Below are 15,646 nucleotides of genomic sequence, written 5' to 3'. Positions count from 1 at the left end.
TGTAAACAAACAAAACAAATGTGCCCATAAAAATCTATTTACTAGTTTTTTATAGATCCTTAACTAGCTGATTGTATTTTCTAAAAAATGAATAAAATTCTCCTATATAATTTGGCTTTCTCTGTTGTTTTCAGGTTATTATTTACACTTTTTTTTTTGGAGTAATTCTGTCTGTGTAATCAGATGGACTTGAGTGTAAAAGATGAACATAATTGTAAAACATATTCATTTAATTCTTCTGGTAATATCTTTAGCTTTTAACAAAACTGCGATGTTATTTTTCTATGGTTCATGTAGCAAAGTCAAAAATAGAATTTGACTCGATTCATCTTCAGCTTCCCATTTCAGTTAAACAACGTTATATGTCGGTAGATATAAATTATAAAGAACAGTTAAATTCAGTACTAGAAGCATTTGCCCATTAAAAAAGTACGCCTTCTGTTTCATAAGTTTAGCAAGAAAAAACTCAAAAAGAAATCAATAAGATGCACGTGACATATTATTTTTTCGTTATAATATTAAGAAATTTTAAAAAGTTATCCTTCATCTCACTACAACTTGACAAACAGCTTGCGCTACTACTAGGCATTGCTCAGACCTACTGATACAGTAACACATCACCGCATAAAGCCAACACCTCTAGTAGAAAGTCGTCGTCTTTATTCGTTTCTACACAAATAAAGATGAGGTTTTCTAAGTTTTTGTTTTCATTGCTGCTCGGAATAATTGTAGCATGCGTTTCAGGTTTGTAAAAGAGCTACGAAGCAGGAATTGGTATATTAACAGTTGACCTAGGTACTTGGGATTCGAACGCAGTAGTTTACATGTCTTCATCAAACAAAAAAGACGTTACACATGTTCCTTCACTGAATCCTTCTGAAGCGCGACTCATCTTTGCTCACATGTTGGGCATTTCTCAGTTTCATAATCTAAAGGGAAATCCTAAGGCTGATCAGCTTCTTCAGGAACTATTACAACAAGAAAACTCTCTTTCTTCTTTTTTTGACTTCAAATTCAAAACGTTTCTTACAGTTTCCGGCTTGTACTTGGACGAACCTGTAAAGGAGATGCACCCAACATTTATTATAAAAGACACTCCGTCCACTAACTCTTTTGGAGCTTTAACTCGAAGATTTCAAAGACAATTGAGTGCCGCAGATGGGAAGGAAGATAGAACATTCTACATGAACGATTTAGGCGGTTCCCTATCCGTTCATGCCCTTTTTCAACTGCATGCTACCAAGGAGGATGATTTGGGTTATCTACGTCTTTATGAAAAACTCTTTGGAAAAGTTTCCGCCTCATTCTTCGATATTAGCGAAAAGCAGGACCGAATCTTCTTGTCGGAAATTGCTGCTCTGCATGAGTACATCGAGTATCTAAAGATGAAATCAGTGAGTGGAAACGTTGCAGATCCCTCTATAGGTCTCGGTCAAATTGTTTCTTTAGAGGTAAGTTATTTTGAGAGGTTATTAATTAAGACTAACATCACAGATAATATATCATGCTGATGGAGGAACTTCTGAAAAGTACAGGATTGCACAAGAAAATATAATTTCGCTTTTATTGCAACTGAAACAGCTCTCATCTTTTAGTTATGTTTTTCTCCCCCCTTCTGAGTTTAAGGACCGAAATACTAGATATCAAAAGCGTCAACTTGATTTGGAAGCATTTGGTGAAGAGGTCGACCAAGTAGTGGCCAGCAATGACCGAAATGCCGATGGACGCTGTTTCATCACAGAAGCGGCCTGCAGAAAGGCAACGAACTCTTGCTCTGGTAGAGGTGAATGCGTGAAATATGCGAATAAAGAGTCTTGTTTTGTTTGTCAGTGTGCCTCGACGATCGTTCCTGCTGGTAATGGTGGAAACAGAACGATCCAATGGGCTGGAGAAAGCTGTGCAAAGCACGACATATCAATAGAATTTCAATTTTTCTTTTGGTTTGCTATTGTTGGCTTTGGCTTACTCATATTCTGCATTAAGTTGCTCTTTAGTGTTGGACAAGAGGAACTCGCAAATGTTCTTACATCTACGACGCCTATAACGAAGAAGAATGTCTAATTAATTTTCGAAAACAAAAATCTATGCATAAATGAATCCATAGAAGCTTTGAAATGATTTTTTTTAATTTTGCATATTTGCAATAGAAATTACATTTCACCACACTCCATAATAACCACATTCAGCTTTGGGCGGGAGCTAGTTCCAACCGGTGTTGATTCGATTTGCTTTACAACGTCAAATCCTTCGATCACTTCACCAAAAACAACGTGCTTTCCGTCCAAAAAGTCACATGGGACAGTGGTAATAAAAAACTGACACCCATTTGAGTCTTTTCCAGCATTAGCCATACTTAGTAGACCAGGCTTTTCGTGCTTTAAAAGGAAGTTTTCATCAGGGAAAGTCCGAGTACCATAAATGCTAGTGCTGCCGGTACCATCACCCTAAAAAACAAGTATTAGTGAGGCGTATATAATAAATCGAGAGAAGTAGTAAATGGAACTAAATCCCTTGTACAAAGGATATGGAAAACCTGAATGAAGAATCATACACTAACAAAGTCACCTCCTTGGATCATGAAATCCGGGATAATTCTATGAAAACTTGCATTTTTGTAACCTATGATTAGTATATAGTATCAAGGGACTGAGACGAAAAAAATAATTGTCATACCGATTGGATTTCGATTTGGTCCTTTTGCTTCTCCAGTACAAAATTGTCTATCATGTAAGTTTTAGTTCACGTTCATCATATGTAGGTTAACGAGATCCTACCTGAAATTCTCCGCGGTCCTTTTTGCAAATAATTAGTTAAAGTAAAGAGATACAAAAACATGTATGATCTTACTTGGGTACGGTATTTGAAAACAATCTAATTTTGATTCTTCCAACATAATTACCGCCAATCGCAATCTAGAAAAATAAATTAGATCAACAACAGTTACATTTAAACATACATCAAAAAAAACCACAGGTTCAGCGCTCATAATATGTAACTCGACAAATGGAAAACTTTCAGTCTAACTACAACTAAATAGAAGTTCAATTTAAAAAGAGAAAATACAATGCAGTATATCAAAATTCGTAAATGGTAGAAGTGTAGCTTTTTGGTTTGTAGTATGAAAGGTAATTTGATTTGCGTTTCTAAGTGTACGAAACCTATAAAAAATAAAGGTGGAAGAAGGCGAACATTGAGAGAAAGTAAATACTCCAAGACAAATAAATAAAATATAATTCATTAAGGACGAAAAAAATAAATTTCAAATTTCAAAATAGACGGATTTCAAAATCCAAATACCCAGATCTATGAAGAAGAAATTCTTATAGACAGAATAGCAGCTCCAGTTGAGTTTCTAACAAACGGTTGCACTTGAAATAATTTGTGATGAATGCTGGTAAAACAAACAGGAAGGGCATCGTATTTACTTCTTTCAACTCGTTTACTTAAGTCAAGATATTCAGGATCTTTACGGCCTTTTAATAAATATACCTTTTAATTAAGATATCGTTTTATATAAATATGTGCCAAATTAGAAACTCGCTCTAATGTATCTATAGTCTCAATTATCAGCTACGTTACACACAGTTAGTTAATTGAAGCTTTATTTTATCTGTATTTTTTTAATGTCTTCATCATCCATGCAAAAGAGTTATTGGTTTCATTTCAAGTCGATGAGTGAATATTATCCATGTAATATATTTATTTACATTTTCTTGTAAACAAATCATGCCTATATCTTCAAAAGCGAACTATAGCGTACACTCTTCAAGAGTGTAATTTTCGCTTTAGTATTATATTATTACTTTATGGTTCAGGAATGTATATCCATGACTTGATGGGTATTTCGTTTTCCTATGCATGATTGACCCACTTACCAAGAGTGTCATTCATTCTCTCCAGAAACTGGTGGAAATATCGATTTCATTCAGTTAATGCGTTAAAGTATTTTAACATTTAAGCATATTCTATTGTGTTGTATGGCTTTAAGGATGTTACGGTTAAATGCATTGAAATTTTTATGCCGGTTGCGTAAAATATGTTAAAAAAGATTACTGCGGTGGCATTTATAAACTATTATTATTTGTACCACTAAGCAAATTAAAGTCGAAAAAATTTAGGGCCTTTAGTGGCACAATAAAAAAAATTTTACCGGTAAAAGAAAAAGCAAAAAAATAAACATGAGATGGGCAAATAATAACGAAATACAATGAAGTACATTAGTGACTACTTGCTCATAAAATTTTATTGTATAAAATTTGTGTGACTGCGAGTTCTCATATATTGTAAGTTCACCGCAAGTGCAACTTTACAATAACCTACTTCTCTCAAAAAATCGAGGGTCAGTTTTAACTTTTGTTGCCAGAAAATGAGTGAAGTTTACGAAGGTGCTATTGGTATTGACTTGGGTACTACCTACTCTTGCGTTGCTGTTTGGGAAACCGCCAATGTTGAAATTATCCCTAACGACCAAGGTGCTCGTACCACCCCTTCTTTTGTTGCTTTCACCGACACTGAACGCTTGGTCGGTGATGCCGCCAAGAACCAAGCTGCCATGAACCCTCGTAACACCGTTTTCGACGCCAAGCGTCTTATCGGTCGTCGTTACGAAGATCCTGAGACCCAAAAGGACATTAAGCACTGGCCCTTCAAGGTTATTGATAACAATGGTATCCCCACTATTGAAGTCGACTACTTGGGTGAAAAGAAGCAATTCACTGCTCAAGAAGTCTCCGCCATGGTTTTGACAAAGATGAAGGAAATCTCCGAGGCTAAGTTGAACAAGCGTGTCGAAAAGGCTGTTGTCACTGTTCCCGCTTACTTCTCTGACTCTCAACGTGCTGCTACTAAGGACGCTGGTGCCATCGCTGGTCTCAATGTCCTCCGTATCATTAACGAGCCTACCGCCGCTGCCATTGCTTATGGCCTCGACTCCAAGACCGACGCTGCCAAGAACGTCCTCATTTTCGACCTTGGTGGTGGTACCTTCGATGTTTCCCTCTTGAAGATTCAAGGTGGTGTTTTCGAAGTTTTGGCTACTGCTGGTGATACTCACTTGGGTGGTGAAGACTTTGACGCTGCTTTGGTTGAACACTTCATCCAAGAATTCAAGCGTAAGCAAAAGATTGACATCTCCGAAGATCCTCGTGCTCTCCGTCGTCTTCGCTCCGCTTGCGAACGTGCTAAGCGTGCCTTGTCCTCTGTCACTCAAACCACCCTCGAAGTTGACTCTCTTTCTAACGGTGTTGACTTCTCTTCTAGCATCACTCGTGCTCGTTTCGAGGACATTAACGCCACTACCTTCAAGAAGACCATCGACCCCGTTGACAAGGTTTTGAAGGACTCCAAGGTCGCCAAGGGTGATGTTCACGATATTGTCCTTGTTGGTGGTTCTACCCGTATCCCCAAGGTCCAAAGACTCGTTTCTGACTTCTTCCAAGGTCGCCCTCTTAACAAGTCCATCAACCCTGACGAAGCCGTTGCTTATGGTGCCGCCGTCCAAGCCGCCGTCCTTACCAACAAGGCTGACTCTGACAAGACTGCTGACTTGCTTTTGTTGGATGTTGTTCCTCTTTCTTTGGGTGTTGCCATGGAAGGTAACGTTTTCGGTGTTGTCTGCCCTCGTAACACTGCTATCCCCACCATCAAGAAGCGTACTTTCACTACCGTCGCTGACAACCAAACCACTGTCACTTTCCCTGTTTACCAAGGTGAGCGTGTCAACTGCTCTGAGAACGAGCCCCTTGGTGAATTCCAACTTACTGGCATCCCCCCTATGCCTCGTGGCCAAGCTGAATTGGAAGCTACCTTTGAATTGGATGTTAACGGTATCTTGAAGGTTACTGCCCTTGAGAAGACTACTGGTCGCACTGCTCACATTGAGATCACCAACTCCGTTGGTCACCTCTCCTCTGCTAAGATTCAAGAAATGATTGAGAATGCCGACAAGTTCAAGCAACAAGACAAGGACTTCGCCAAGAAGTTGGAAGCTAAGAGCCAACTTGAGGCCTACATTTCTAACATTGAAACCACCATTTCCGAGCCTAATGTTATGATGAAGTTGAAGCGTGGTGACAAGTCTAAGATTGAACAACAATTGGCTGAATGTATGTCTCAATTGGAGCTTGAAGACTCTAACACTGATGCTCTCCGTAAGTCTGAGCTTCGTCTTAAGCGTACCGTTCAAAAGGCCTTCGCCTCTCTCCGTTAAAAAGGATATACAACGTATATATCATAGTTTTGGAGGAATTGATTTAGAAGACATATTTTGATACCACTAAATATTGTCTAGGGTTAAACAAAATATAATAATTACTAGGATCTATGTTATTGTTGGGATTTATTTATCGGCTTTGTAGCAGCTGTAATTAGGAGTTTCAATAAAGAAAGCAATGTACTTCATTAAGCATTTATGATGACCTTGTACGGTAAGGATGCATGAATATTATTAAAAGTAATTATAGAGGATTTATTGGTTTATAAACTATACATGTATGTGGTATTATTATTAAATTTTATTTTCTTTATGTGTACTGTGCATTAGAAGAGACGGTTGACACCTATATTCTCTTTGACAACTTTTCTCAATTCACAAGAAACAAAAAAGTGTCGCGAACCGGGATCGAACCGGTGACCAACAGATCTTCAGTCTGTCATGCTCCCAACTACACCACCGCGACTTTCGTTAGTATTTCGTTTGCAGAAGCAAGTATCGAACCCTATTTGATTAATAAATCGCAAGAATAAAATGAGAGTTCGACTATTTTTACAAAACGATTAAGACAATTACAGTTCTGTGTTAAGTAAAGATAAAAAAAAAATTCGAAAGAAAATTATTTTAAATACGAATAAAAGTTGCTTGCTAACATAAATATATAAGAATGGTAGTGACCACTATAATTGGCCACTACTGAAAATTTATACTACTGACAGTTCGAGGAATTGCCTTTAGTACATACGGGTTGCACTCGTTTTCATTCCGACGCTGTATGCTACAAAATGGGACTACTGAATTACAGTAATAAGATTTGCTTAGCTCCCATGGTAAGAATTGGAGAGCTTCCAACGAGATTATTAGCTCTTCGTTATGGAGCAAACTTGGTTTGGGGGCCGGAAATTGTAGACAAAGCTTTGGTTGGCGGGACTCCTGTCCAGAGAGTAGTAAATGGTAAGTCTTTTGAGAATGCATTGTTATATTTGAGGTCCCTCCTATTGCGATTGATCCAATTGTGTACGCAAAGTAGTGCGCCTTTTTTCAACTAGCAATGTTTACATCATCTTCTCTCTTTAAAATTTATTTTTCTAGTGAAAAGAAACTAATTATGCTTTAGATCGAGTGAATTGTATCGATTTTGTTAAGCCTCCTACAAACAAAGTTCTCTTTCGTGTGCATCCTTTAGAGGCTAATCGATTGGTTTTCCAACTAGGTTCTGCTTCTCCAGATCTAGCTGTGGAATCAGCAAAGCTTGTTGCTAACGATGTTGCTGGTATTGATTTGAACTGTGGATGTCCTAAGCACTTCTCTGTTCATGCTGGTATGGGTGCGGGTCTTTTAAAAGAACCAGATCGCCTTATATCAATTTTGCAGGCTTTGGTAAAGGAGGTAGGAGTCCCGTACAACATTTCGATTAGTTGCAAAATCCGTCTTTTAGAAACAAAAGAGAAAACACTTGCATTAATAGAGCGTCTTTGTTCTACTGGGATTCGTGCAATTACTGTTCATTGCCGTACAGCGCCAATGCGGAATACCGAACCAGCAAAGCGAGATTATCTTCATGATATTGTCAACGTCTGTAGAAAATATGGTGTTTCCATTCTTGCTAATGGAGACGTGTCTGGTCATGAAGACGGTAAAAAGCTTATAGAAAAGTACAATCTGGATGGTGTATTGATTGCTCGAGCAGCAGAAAAAAATGTTTCTTGTTTACGTTCAGAAGGTCCTTTGTCTAATCATGATTTGGCTTTGGACTACCTTAAAATGGTGTGTTTCTAAAAATTTTAGATTTTTTACTTGTTTTATATTTTATTCCTAACAAATATAGGCATTGGAGGTTGAAAACAACTTTGGGAACACGAAGTATTGTCTAACCCAAATCATGCAAGGAGCATTCAGAAAAGACGTTAGACAAGCTGCCCAATGTGCAAAGAGCTATGACGATTTAAAAAAAATTTTCGCATTAGAGCAAAAGCACTCTGATGCTTCTGGAACTGTTTCTGTTTCTAAGCATGAAAAGTCAATTCTGTTCGCTTTTGAAAACGGTTCTAAGCTTCTGAAAGCATTTTCGACGGAAAATGCCATAAAGCAGTTAGCTGCTGCTTCATTCACCAAAGTGATTGTTTACAAATCAGACAATGAAAGATCTGAAGAATATCAAGGTTATGATGAGAAATATAGGAGTCATGGAATTAATTTGGTCATAGTCTCCACTGATGATTTAGCCTCCAAAATTAGTCAGTCTGATTTGATCGTCTGTTCTAAAGAAAAACAGTCTATATCTTTCGAGGCCTTAAATGCCCATAAGCAGATTCTACAATTTTCTGCAGCTGAAATCGAGTCTTTATGTATTCCACAACAGGAATCTAGCAAAGACGACGAGTCTCCAAACGTCCAGTCCCATTCTATCTACGATATCCTTTTCAGAAAAATACAAAGCTCTAACACTAATAAAGAAGTCGCTACCTAAACATCACTCCTTTTTCTTTTAATCGCAGACTTGCTATTTATTTTACGATATCCTCACCCTAAATTTTTAGAAGATTTCCTGGAAGCAGGTTAACTTACTTCAATGGAAATCTGAGTATCTCTTTATCTTTTTGTAATATTTTGTTTCAGGTACATTCTTTTTTAAGTATGATATATATATATATATTTCGTTTTTAATGGAAGCGTTAATACTTGTATGTCGTAGCATGTTTGTCTAAACAAAATCTTGATCATTTCATAATATACCTGGGCGATACTATACAGTAATAGTCAAAATCAATGTAAGTTGACTCGTCCTGATATTTTTCAAACAATAGGGCACACACATAAAAGTCGTTTGATTTCATCCGCCTTTCTTTAACCAACCTAAGCATGAGCTTTCGAAAATATGCGTTAATTACTGGTTCTAACAGGTAAATTGAGAATAAAATACATCATTAACTAATGTTTTTTTTTAGCGGTTTAGGATTTGGTATCGCCGCTCGTTTATTAGAATTCTATAAACCTAGAATAGAAGATGAACCAGAAACGTTTACCATCGTTTTAACGTGCAGGAGTCGTGCAAAAGCTGAAGATGCCTGTAAACGATTAAAGGAGTTATTTCCGGAAAGGAAAATTAGGCTGGAATACGTTCTTTTGGACTTGTCAGATATGGAATCGGTTGAAGCGGCTGCCTTAGAAATCAAAAGTCGGTACCCTAAATTGGACTACGTTTATCTTAATGCAGGAACATGGGATTTACAAGGTATTCATTGGATACAAGCTATATTCGCTACACTAATGAATCCTGTGAAGGCACTTACTTATCCAACTTACTACAAGGAAGCTATGGGACGAACAAGCAAGGATTCCATGGGCTATATTTTTCAAAGTAATGTATTTGGCCATTATTATCTTGTAAGAAATTATTATTTGTTTGTCAGATCAAGTTTAGTGTTGAATGCTAATGAGTTAGAAAACACGTCTTAATGAACTTCGTGTTCTGGGATCTTCTACCAAAATAGTTTTAACTGGAAGTCTTGTTGCTAAAAAAGAATCTCTTAACTTTGACGATATACAATGCCTTCACGGCGAAAGACCCTATCAGTCGTCGAAGCGTTTATTAGACATTTTGCATTTTGCTGAAATTGAAAGTGGTCTACCGTACCAGCAATATGTCGTTCACCCAGGATTGTGCACAACTAATATGTATGAAACTTTTCTTGGTTTTATTGTGGTCTTTGCCAAGCTCGCTTTCTGGTTCTGTCGTTTGTTGGGTAGTCCGTGGCATACCGTTTCTCCTTACATAGCAGCTTTTTCTTACCTATGGATAGCTATTCATTCTCACAAAGAAGACGAAAATATAAAATGGGGAAGTGCCACTACTATGTTTGGGAAGGAAAAGATTCTTCCTACGTCCGTTGAATTAGTACTTCCTTCCGATAAAGAAAAATGCATGACTTATATGCAAAACTTATACCGAGAATGGAAGCATAAACTCAATGTGCGGTGATTTTCTTCATCTCATATGCTAGATACACTTTATGAACAGATATATTTGGAATATCACTGAAAGCTTTCCTCTCATTATTATTACTCATAACTTTTAAGCCACATAAATTCAAGATTGACTTCCGCTTTAATAATGTTATATAAACTTGAGGATCCTCTATAGACAGAGAACGGCATATCAAAAATTCATTCATAGGCCAATTTATTTCTTTTTTTAATGATTTTGTAAAAAAACAATAAAAAGAGCTTATAAGGATTGAAAACATTCTTTTCGCACAGTAAAAATGACAGCTTGAAACTTCTCACTACCAATTATTAGAACTTACTTGATCCATTCTTGGTTTTTTTGAACAGATCATGGTTTTGCATCAACGTATAAAAAGTGAAAATTATTATATACTAGTGAAAATGTAAGGTTTCCTTCAGTGCCAAGACTCCTTGCTAACCATTGCAGACTCCAAAATTCTTCGATGGAGATTGAACTAGAAGAACTAACCTTAAGGCATTTCATTACTTTAGCTCTTTCTCAATCTTTCGGGATCTTTGGATCAGCTATTTCCGTGGATATAATTCACAGGGACGCGTCGCTTTTGTATCTCAGGTGTCACATCAAGTACGTTATACATTGAACGCGTTTTGATGAATCATATCTCAGGCTAACATTTCTAGTGACTCTGAGAAACTTTTATTAGCCCTTGGTTCTTATATTCGAGAGCCAGAGCAAGTCCGTTTTCAAGTATTACATGCATCAAATTTTTTGTTTAAAATTGGACCCAAACCGATTTCATTTTACTAAATTATTACTTTAAAGTCATTTCATTTTTCTTTTTGAGCAAGCTACTAAATTAATTTACCTTAAATAGCAAACACGGGCGTACATCCACTACCATTATTTCTCAACCTCTTCGTGTGGTTAGAACACAACATATATGTTTTCGGCTTTATGTCAACTATATTTCAAAGTTTGACGGATTCTACAGCCGTTAAAAATGCTGTTCAAGGAAAATTATCTTCACCTTCTTCCAATAATTTGATTGTTGGTAAAGTCGACTCCCTTTATGTTTTTGAGATTGAGAAAGTTCAAAAGGATGAATCTGAAGCTTCTACACAAAATGACTATACAAATAACTTAATTGACGATAGTCAAGCGTTTATGGAGACGAATATGCATTTGATTCGTACTCATGAACATACTAGTTACGTTTTACGTCTCGTAAGTCAATTTCAAGTTTTTGGAACAGTTACCGCTCTTTCCATTCTAGAGGGAAAAGGAAATAAGGGATGCGATCTGTTAGTTATGTTGACAGATTACGCCAAAATATCTATTTTGGAGTGGGACATGAAAACTCAAAGCCTGGTTACTACTAGTCTTCATTATTACGAGGTAGTTAAACCAACAATGCCATGCACAAATCATAGCCCAACACAATTGATTGTTGATCCAGATTCTAATTGTTGTTTGCTGAGGTTCCACACAGACATGATGGCGATTATTCCTTTCCCCAAACTTGACGACCTTGAAATGGAGGAAGCAACCATAGACGGTCCTAAAAGCATTTTGAACTCTATAACTCCTTATAAACCTTCTTTTGTTTTAGATTCCTCTCAGTTAGAGTCCACAATTGCACGAATACTAGATGTTAAATTTCTACATGGGTACCGAGAACCAACTCTGGCTATCTTATACAGCCCTCAGCAAACAACCACAGTTACCCTTCCGATTGTGAAAGACAATGTTTGTTTCTCTCTCGTTACTTTAGATTTGGATCAGGGTGCTAGTGCCGTGATCACCACAATACAAAACCTTCCGTATGATATTTTCCAGTTAGTCCCAATACCAATGCCTCTAGGTGGTTCTTTATTGATTGGTGGTAATGAACTTATATATGTGGACTCAGCAGGACGTACTGTTGGTGTAGGCGTTAATACGTTTTATCCTAAGTGTACGAACTTTCCTCTTCAAGATCAATCGAACTTTAATATGGAACTAGAGGGAACTATGGCGGTACCTCTAGTTAATTCAAAAGTGGAAAATCCGTTTGTACTATTAATCCTTACTTCCGGTCAATTTTTTTACGTTGATTTTATTTTGGATGGAAAGACAGTAAAAGGTCTCTCTCTACAAAACCTAAACTTGGATTTAAACGATGACTTCTTGAGAGCTGGTGTGACTACAGCTTTACCAATTGGAGAAAACATGATATTTTTAGGAAGCCAGGTGACGGATAGCTATTTAGTTCATTGGAATCGTCACTCAAACTTATCAAAAAGCACAGAAGATAATGAAAATGAGGACTTTTACTCTACTAATGATGCTGAAATGGAAGAAATGCTCGACATATATGATACCAACGATCGTAACGATACTGAAGGTAAAGTGCTTTTTGAAAACGGACCTCTTCGAATTAGTATTTTTGACGTCTTGCTCAATATTGGACCTATAACAGACTTTGCTATTGGTAAAGCTGGCTCTTTAGCGTACTATCCACAAGATAACCATGGACCTCTTGAGCTGGTTGGAACTAGTGGAGCTGGTGGAGCTGGCGGGCTTGTCGTTTTTCGTAGAAGTATTTTTCCTCTTGTCGCTGGTGAGTTTGTTTTCCAAGGCTGTGAAGCTTTATGGTCTGTGAGCCTTACAGGGAGACAAAGGCGTTCGCGTCGAAGAGTACAAACGTCTTACATGAATATGGAACCAGACGCCTATTTAGTCTTATCTGTAAACGATGAATCTTTTATGTTTTCTGCAGGTGAAACTTTTGACGAAGTAGAGAATTCGGATTTCAACAAACATTCGAAAACGATCAATGTAGGCTCACTAATGTCTGGAATGAGAATGGTACAGATATGTCCCACAAGCATACACGTTTATGACTCTACCTTGAAAAGGACCCAACTTTTCAATTTTGGAAAAAACCAGGTTGTGGTGTCAACCAGTATTTGTGATCCTTGCATAGTTATTGTATTTTTAGGTGGTGATATCTCCTTGTATCGGATGGATTTGAGATCACAGTTGCTTACGAGGACCGATTTACATAGCCAACTTTCGAGCGTTAAAACCGCTTCGTTGATTGCGCCTGGAAATTCAACGATATTTTCTAGACTTTTTCGGACTTTGAATGATTCTGAGCGAAATCAAGCGGGTTTTAACGAAACCTCAGGAATATATGGTGCTTTGAATGATGATGGTCAAAATGAAAATACCCAAACCAAGAGCGTTTCTGAAGCAGATGCCAACGTAGTCACTGAAAAGAATGTCAGTAATCTTGATCAGCAATTACTAGAAAAGCATCCAATTTTATTTGCTTTGACCGCAGAAGGTGTACTAAAAGTGTTTAACCTTATCGATTTCTCTATTTTGATGGAGTGTGATGTCTTTGATCTCCCCCCAACTTTATGCAATGGGCTAAAGTCAGAAACTACTTACTTCAATTCCGAATCTAGTCAAGAATTAGTTGAATTATTGGTAGCTGATTTGGGCGATGATTTTAAGGAACCCCATTTATTCCTGCGTTCGAGAATGAATGAGATAACGGTATATAAAGCATTCGTTTTTTATGACGAGACCCTACAGAGAAATCTACTTTCTTTTGCAAAAGTGCCCCAAGAAGGAATGACTCGAGAATACCAAGTGGGAGGGGCACTACCTCGTGATGCTGGGTCTACTTCGTATGAAAAGTCAACTAGTTCAATAGATCATTCAAAAATGGTGGCCATTGAGAGGGTGGGAAGTCGCTCAGCTGTGTTTGTTACTGGTAGTAAGCCCTTTTATATACTCAGTACTAAGCATTCAAATGCTAAATTTTATCCTGTTACTTCCGAAAGTTCTATTCTTTCAATTGCGCCTTTTAATTCTGAGCATACTCCACATGGGTACATATATGTGGATGAAAATTCTTTTATTCGCATCTGTAAATTTCAGGATGATTTCAATTATGATTCTCGTTGGGCATATAAAAAGATTCAACTAGATAAGCAAATTAATGGTATTGCTTATCATCCCACTAAAATGATATATGCTGTGGGAAGCTGTGTACCGTCTGAATTTACTGTCACTGATGAGGATGGGAATGAATTATATCTGTTAAACGATGATAAGGATTACCTACCTTATGCTAATACCGGCTCTTTGGATTTAATTTCACCGTTAACCTGGACCGTTATTGATAGCTATGGATTCCTGCCATATGAGATCCCTTTGTCTGTGTCTGTTGTAAATTTGGAAGTCTCAGAGACGACAAAACTTAGAAAACCATATATCGCTGTTGGAACTTCTATTACAAAAGGTGAAGATGTTGCTGTTCGCGGTGCTACTTATCTTTTTGAAGTTATTGACGTTGTCCCTCAACCAGGCCAACCTGAAACTCGACATAAACTGAAGTTGGTTACAAGAGAAGAGATTAAAGGTACCGTAGCTGTTGTCTGCGAAGTGGACGGCTATTTATTGAGTGGGCAGGGTCAAAAAATAATTATTCGGGCGTTGGAGGATGAAGACCATCTGGTTGGCGTAGCTTTTATAGATTTGGGAAGCTATACCGTTACTGCAAAATGTCTGAGAAATTTACTTCTTTTTGGAGATATTCGACAAAGTGTTTCGTTCGTTGGCTTTTCGGAAGAGCCTTATCGAATGACTCTTTTTGCTAAGGGTCAAGATGCATTCTCAGTTACAGCAGCGGACTTTTTAGTCCAAGGAGAAAACCTTTATTTTGTAGTTGCTGATACTAAGGGCAATTTGAGATTATTAGCCTACGATCCTGAGAATCCAGAATCTCATTCAGGTGAACGATTGGTTACCAGAGGTGACTTTCATATTGGTCATATAATTACAGCTATGAAAATTGTACCAAAGGAGAAGAAGTCAAGACAAGATGACTATGAGTACGATACAGGAAATGATTTCTCTTGCGTCATGGTAAACGCTGATGGAGGTTTACAGATGATAAGTCCTGTATCTGAAAGAGTGTATCGTCGTCTCAATATTATCCAAAATTACTTAGCTAATAGAGTGGATTCAGTCGGTGGATTGAATCCCCGGTCGCATCGATTAATTTCCACAGCTTCGAATTTGAGCAATGCTGCTCATCGGATACTTGATGGTACGTTAATTGAGCGGTTTACATACATGTCTGTCGCTCATAGACATGAAATGGCTCACAAATGTGGAGTACCGATCTCTACAATTATGAATGATTTGGTAGAGCTGGATGAATCACTAAACTACCTGTAATTTTTTGTTTTTACGTGATTGTATTGTATAGATAGCGACGCTTTAAAATATAAAAGGCTCAAAGGCGAATGCTGAGAGTTATTTCTACTTATATGTCTTTGCGTTTGCCCATATATTAGACTGTATTCTAGTAAATACTTTCACATTGGTAAGAAACTTTCTCGTATCGAAAAGCAAGATTTACTATTAACTATGGTAATAAAAATTATTAACTCAAAAGAAAAAAGATT

General features: G+C 37.4%; 7 protein-coding genes and 1 non-coding gene across 8 annotated transcripts; 6 read left to right on the top strand and 2 right to left on the bottom strand.

Moving 5' to 3' along the window:
* Positions 1-602: 602 nt before the first annotated feature.
* SPOG_04257 (uncharacterized protein) lies at positions 603-2,193 on the top strand. Its single transcript, XM_013170333.1, has 3 exons — positions 603-744; positions 796-1,451; positions 1,495-2,193. Exons 1-3 carry the CDS (start codon positions 684-686, stop codon positions 2,059-2,061), a joined length of 1,284 nt encoding a protein of 427 aa, XP_013025787.1. The 5' UTR covers positions 603-683; the 3' UTR covers positions 2,062-2,193.
* SPOG_04258 (cyclophilin family peptidyl-prolyl cis- trans isomerase Cyp3) lies at positions 2,046-3,200 on the bottom strand. The gene is made up of 6 exons (XM_013170334.1): positions 2,957-3,200; positions 2,848-2,912; positions 2,775-2,792; positions 2,674-2,720; positions 2,552-2,619; positions 2,046-2,444 (listed from the first exon to the last, which is right to left on the bottom strand). The coding sequence occupies exons 1-6, from the start codon at positions 2,984-2,986 to the stop codon at positions 2,151-2,153; spliced, it is 522 nt and encodes a 173-aa protein (XP_013025788.1). The 5' UTR covers positions 2,987-3,200; the 3' UTR covers positions 2,046-2,150.
* A 1,039-nt stretch (positions 3,201-4,239) lies between these two features.
* Positions 4,240-6,406, top strand: SPOG_04259 (heat shock protein). Its single transcript, XM_013170335.1, has one exon. The coding sequence runs from the start codon at positions 4,367-4,369 to the stop codon at positions 6,206-6,208; it is 1,842 nt and encodes a 613-aa protein (XP_013025789.1). The 5' UTR covers positions 4,240-4,366; the 3' UTR covers positions 6,209-6,406.
* Positions 6,407-6,604: 198 nt separating this feature from the next.
* Positions 6,605-6,677, bottom strand: SPOG_16406. The gene has a single exon. It is a non-coding gene; the product is annotated as a tRNA-Phe (tRNA).
* Positions 6,678-6,759: 82 nt separating this feature from the next.
* SPOG_04260 (tRNA dihydrouridine synthase Dus2) lies at positions 6,760-8,889 on the top strand. Its single transcript, XM_013170336.1, has 3 exons — positions 6,760-7,165; positions 7,329-7,978; positions 8,040-8,889. Exons 1-3 carry the CDS (start codon positions 6,997-6,999, stop codon positions 8,679-8,681), a joined length of 1,461 nt encoding a protein of 486 aa, XP_013025790.1. The 5' UTR covers positions 6,760-6,996; the 3' UTR covers positions 8,682-8,889.
* Positions 8,890-9,029: 140 nt separating this feature from the next.
* SPOG_04261 (3-keto sterol reductase) lies at positions 9,030-10,467 on the top strand. Its single transcript, XM_013170337.1, has 3 exons — positions 9,030-9,114; positions 9,160-9,598; positions 9,657-10,467. The coding sequence occupies exons 1-3, from the start codon at positions 9,074-9,076 to the stop codon at positions 10,191-10,193; spliced, it is 1,017 nt and encodes a 338-aa protein (XP_013025791.1). The 5' UTR covers positions 9,030-9,073; the 3' UTR covers positions 10,194-10,467.
* Positions 10,468-10,472: 5 nt separating this feature from the next.
* On the top strand, positions 10,473-11,076 carry SPOG_04262 (RNase P and RNase MRP subunit Pop8). Its single transcript, XM_013170338.1, has 3 exons — positions 10,473-10,602; positions 10,647-10,805; positions 10,862-11,076. Exons 1-3 carry the CDS (start codon positions 10,550-10,552, stop codon positions 10,986-10,988), a joined length of 339 nt encoding a protein of 112 aa, XP_013025792.1. The 5' UTR covers positions 10,473-10,549; the 3' UTR covers positions 10,989-11,076.
* Positions 11,037-15,531, top strand: SPOG_04263 (cleavage factor one Cft1). Its single transcript, XM_013170339.1, has one exon. The coding sequence runs from the start codon at positions 11,136-11,138 to the stop codon at positions 15,414-15,416; it is 4,281 nt and encodes a 1,426-aa protein (XP_013025793.1). The 5' UTR covers positions 11,037-11,135; the 3' UTR covers positions 15,417-15,531.
* The last annotated feature ends 115 nt before the right edge of the window (positions 15,532-15,646 follow it).

The sequence above is a fragment of the Schizosaccharomyces cryophilus genome, assembly GCF_000004155.1.
Source record: "Schizosaccharomyces cryophilus OY26 unplaced genomic scaffold supercont4.9, whole genome shotgun sequence".
In the NCBI taxonomy this organism is placed as follows: domain Eukaryota; kingdom Fungi; phylum Ascomycota; class Schizosaccharomycetes; order Schizosaccharomycetales; family Schizosaccharomycetaceae; genus Schizosaccharomyces; species Schizosaccharomyces cryophilus.
Note: the sequence above shows the minus strand (reverse complement) of the source record. Positions and strands in the feature narration are given on the sequence as shown.

Coding starts and splice junctions, on each gene's coding strand:
- SPOG_04263 (XM_013170339.1), top strand. CDS start 11,136: ATGTCAACTATATTTCAAAGTTTGACGGATTCTACAGCCGTTAAAAAT.
- SPOG_04259 (XM_013170335.1), top strand. CDS start 4,367: ATGAGTGAAGTTTACGAAGGTGCTATTGGTATTGACTTGGGTACTACC.
- SPOG_04260 (XM_013170336.1), top strand. CDS start 6,997: ATGGGACTACTGAATTACAGTAATAAGATTTGCTTAGCTCCCATGGTA. Junction 7,166..7,328: donor TGTCCAGAGAGTAGTAAATG/GTAAGTCTTTTG, acceptor ATTATGCTTTAG/ATCGAGTGAATTGTATCGAT. Junction 7,979..8,039: donor CTTTGGACTACCTTAAAATG/GTGTGTTTCTAA, acceptor TAACAAATATAG/GCATTGGAGGTTGAAAACAA.
- SPOG_04258 (XM_013170334.1), bottom strand. CDS start 2,986: ATGAGCGCTGAACCTGTGGTTTTTTTTGAT. Junction 2,913..2,956: donor AACCTGTGGTTTTTTTTGAT/GTATGTTTAAAT, acceptor TTATTTTTCTAG/ATTGCGATTGGCGGTAATTA. Junction 2,445..2,551: donor AAGGAGGTGACTTTGTTAGT/GTATGATTCTTC, acceptor CTTGTTTTTTAG/GGTGATGGTACCGGCAGCAC.
- SPOG_04257 (XM_013170333.1), top strand. CDS start 684: ATGAGGTTTTCTAAGTTTTTGTTTTCATTGCTGCTCGGAATAATTGTA. Junction 745..795: donor AATTGTAGCATGCGTTTCAG/GTTTGTAAAAGA, acceptor CAGTTGACCTAG/GTACTTGGGATTCGAACGCA. Junction 1,452..1,494: donor GTCAAATTGTTTCTTTAGAG/GTAAGTTATTTT, acceptor CTAACATCACAG/ATAATATATCATGCTGATGG.
- SPOG_04261 (XM_013170337.1), top strand. CDS start 9,074: ATGAGCTTTCGAAAATATGCGTTAATTACTGGTTCTAACAG. Junction 9,115..9,159: donor TTAATTACTGGTTCTAACAG/GTAAATTGAGAA, acceptor GTTTTTTTTTAG/CGGTTTAGGATTTGGTATCG. Junction 9,599..9,656: donor TATTTGGCCATTATTATCTT/GTAAGAAATTAT, acceptor CTAATGAGTTAG/AAAACACGTCTTAATGAACT.
- SPOG_04262 (XM_013170338.1), top strand. CDS start 10,550: ATGGTTTTGCATCAACGTATAAAAAGTGAAAATTATTATATACTAGTG. Junction 10,603..10,646: donor TATTATATACTAGTGAAAAT/GTAAGGTTTCCT, acceptor TAACCATTGCAG/ACTCCAAAATTCTTCGATGG. Junction 10,806..10,861: donor TATCTCAGGTGTCACATCAA/GTACGTTATACA, acceptor TAACATTTCTAG/TGACTCTGAGAAACTTTTAT.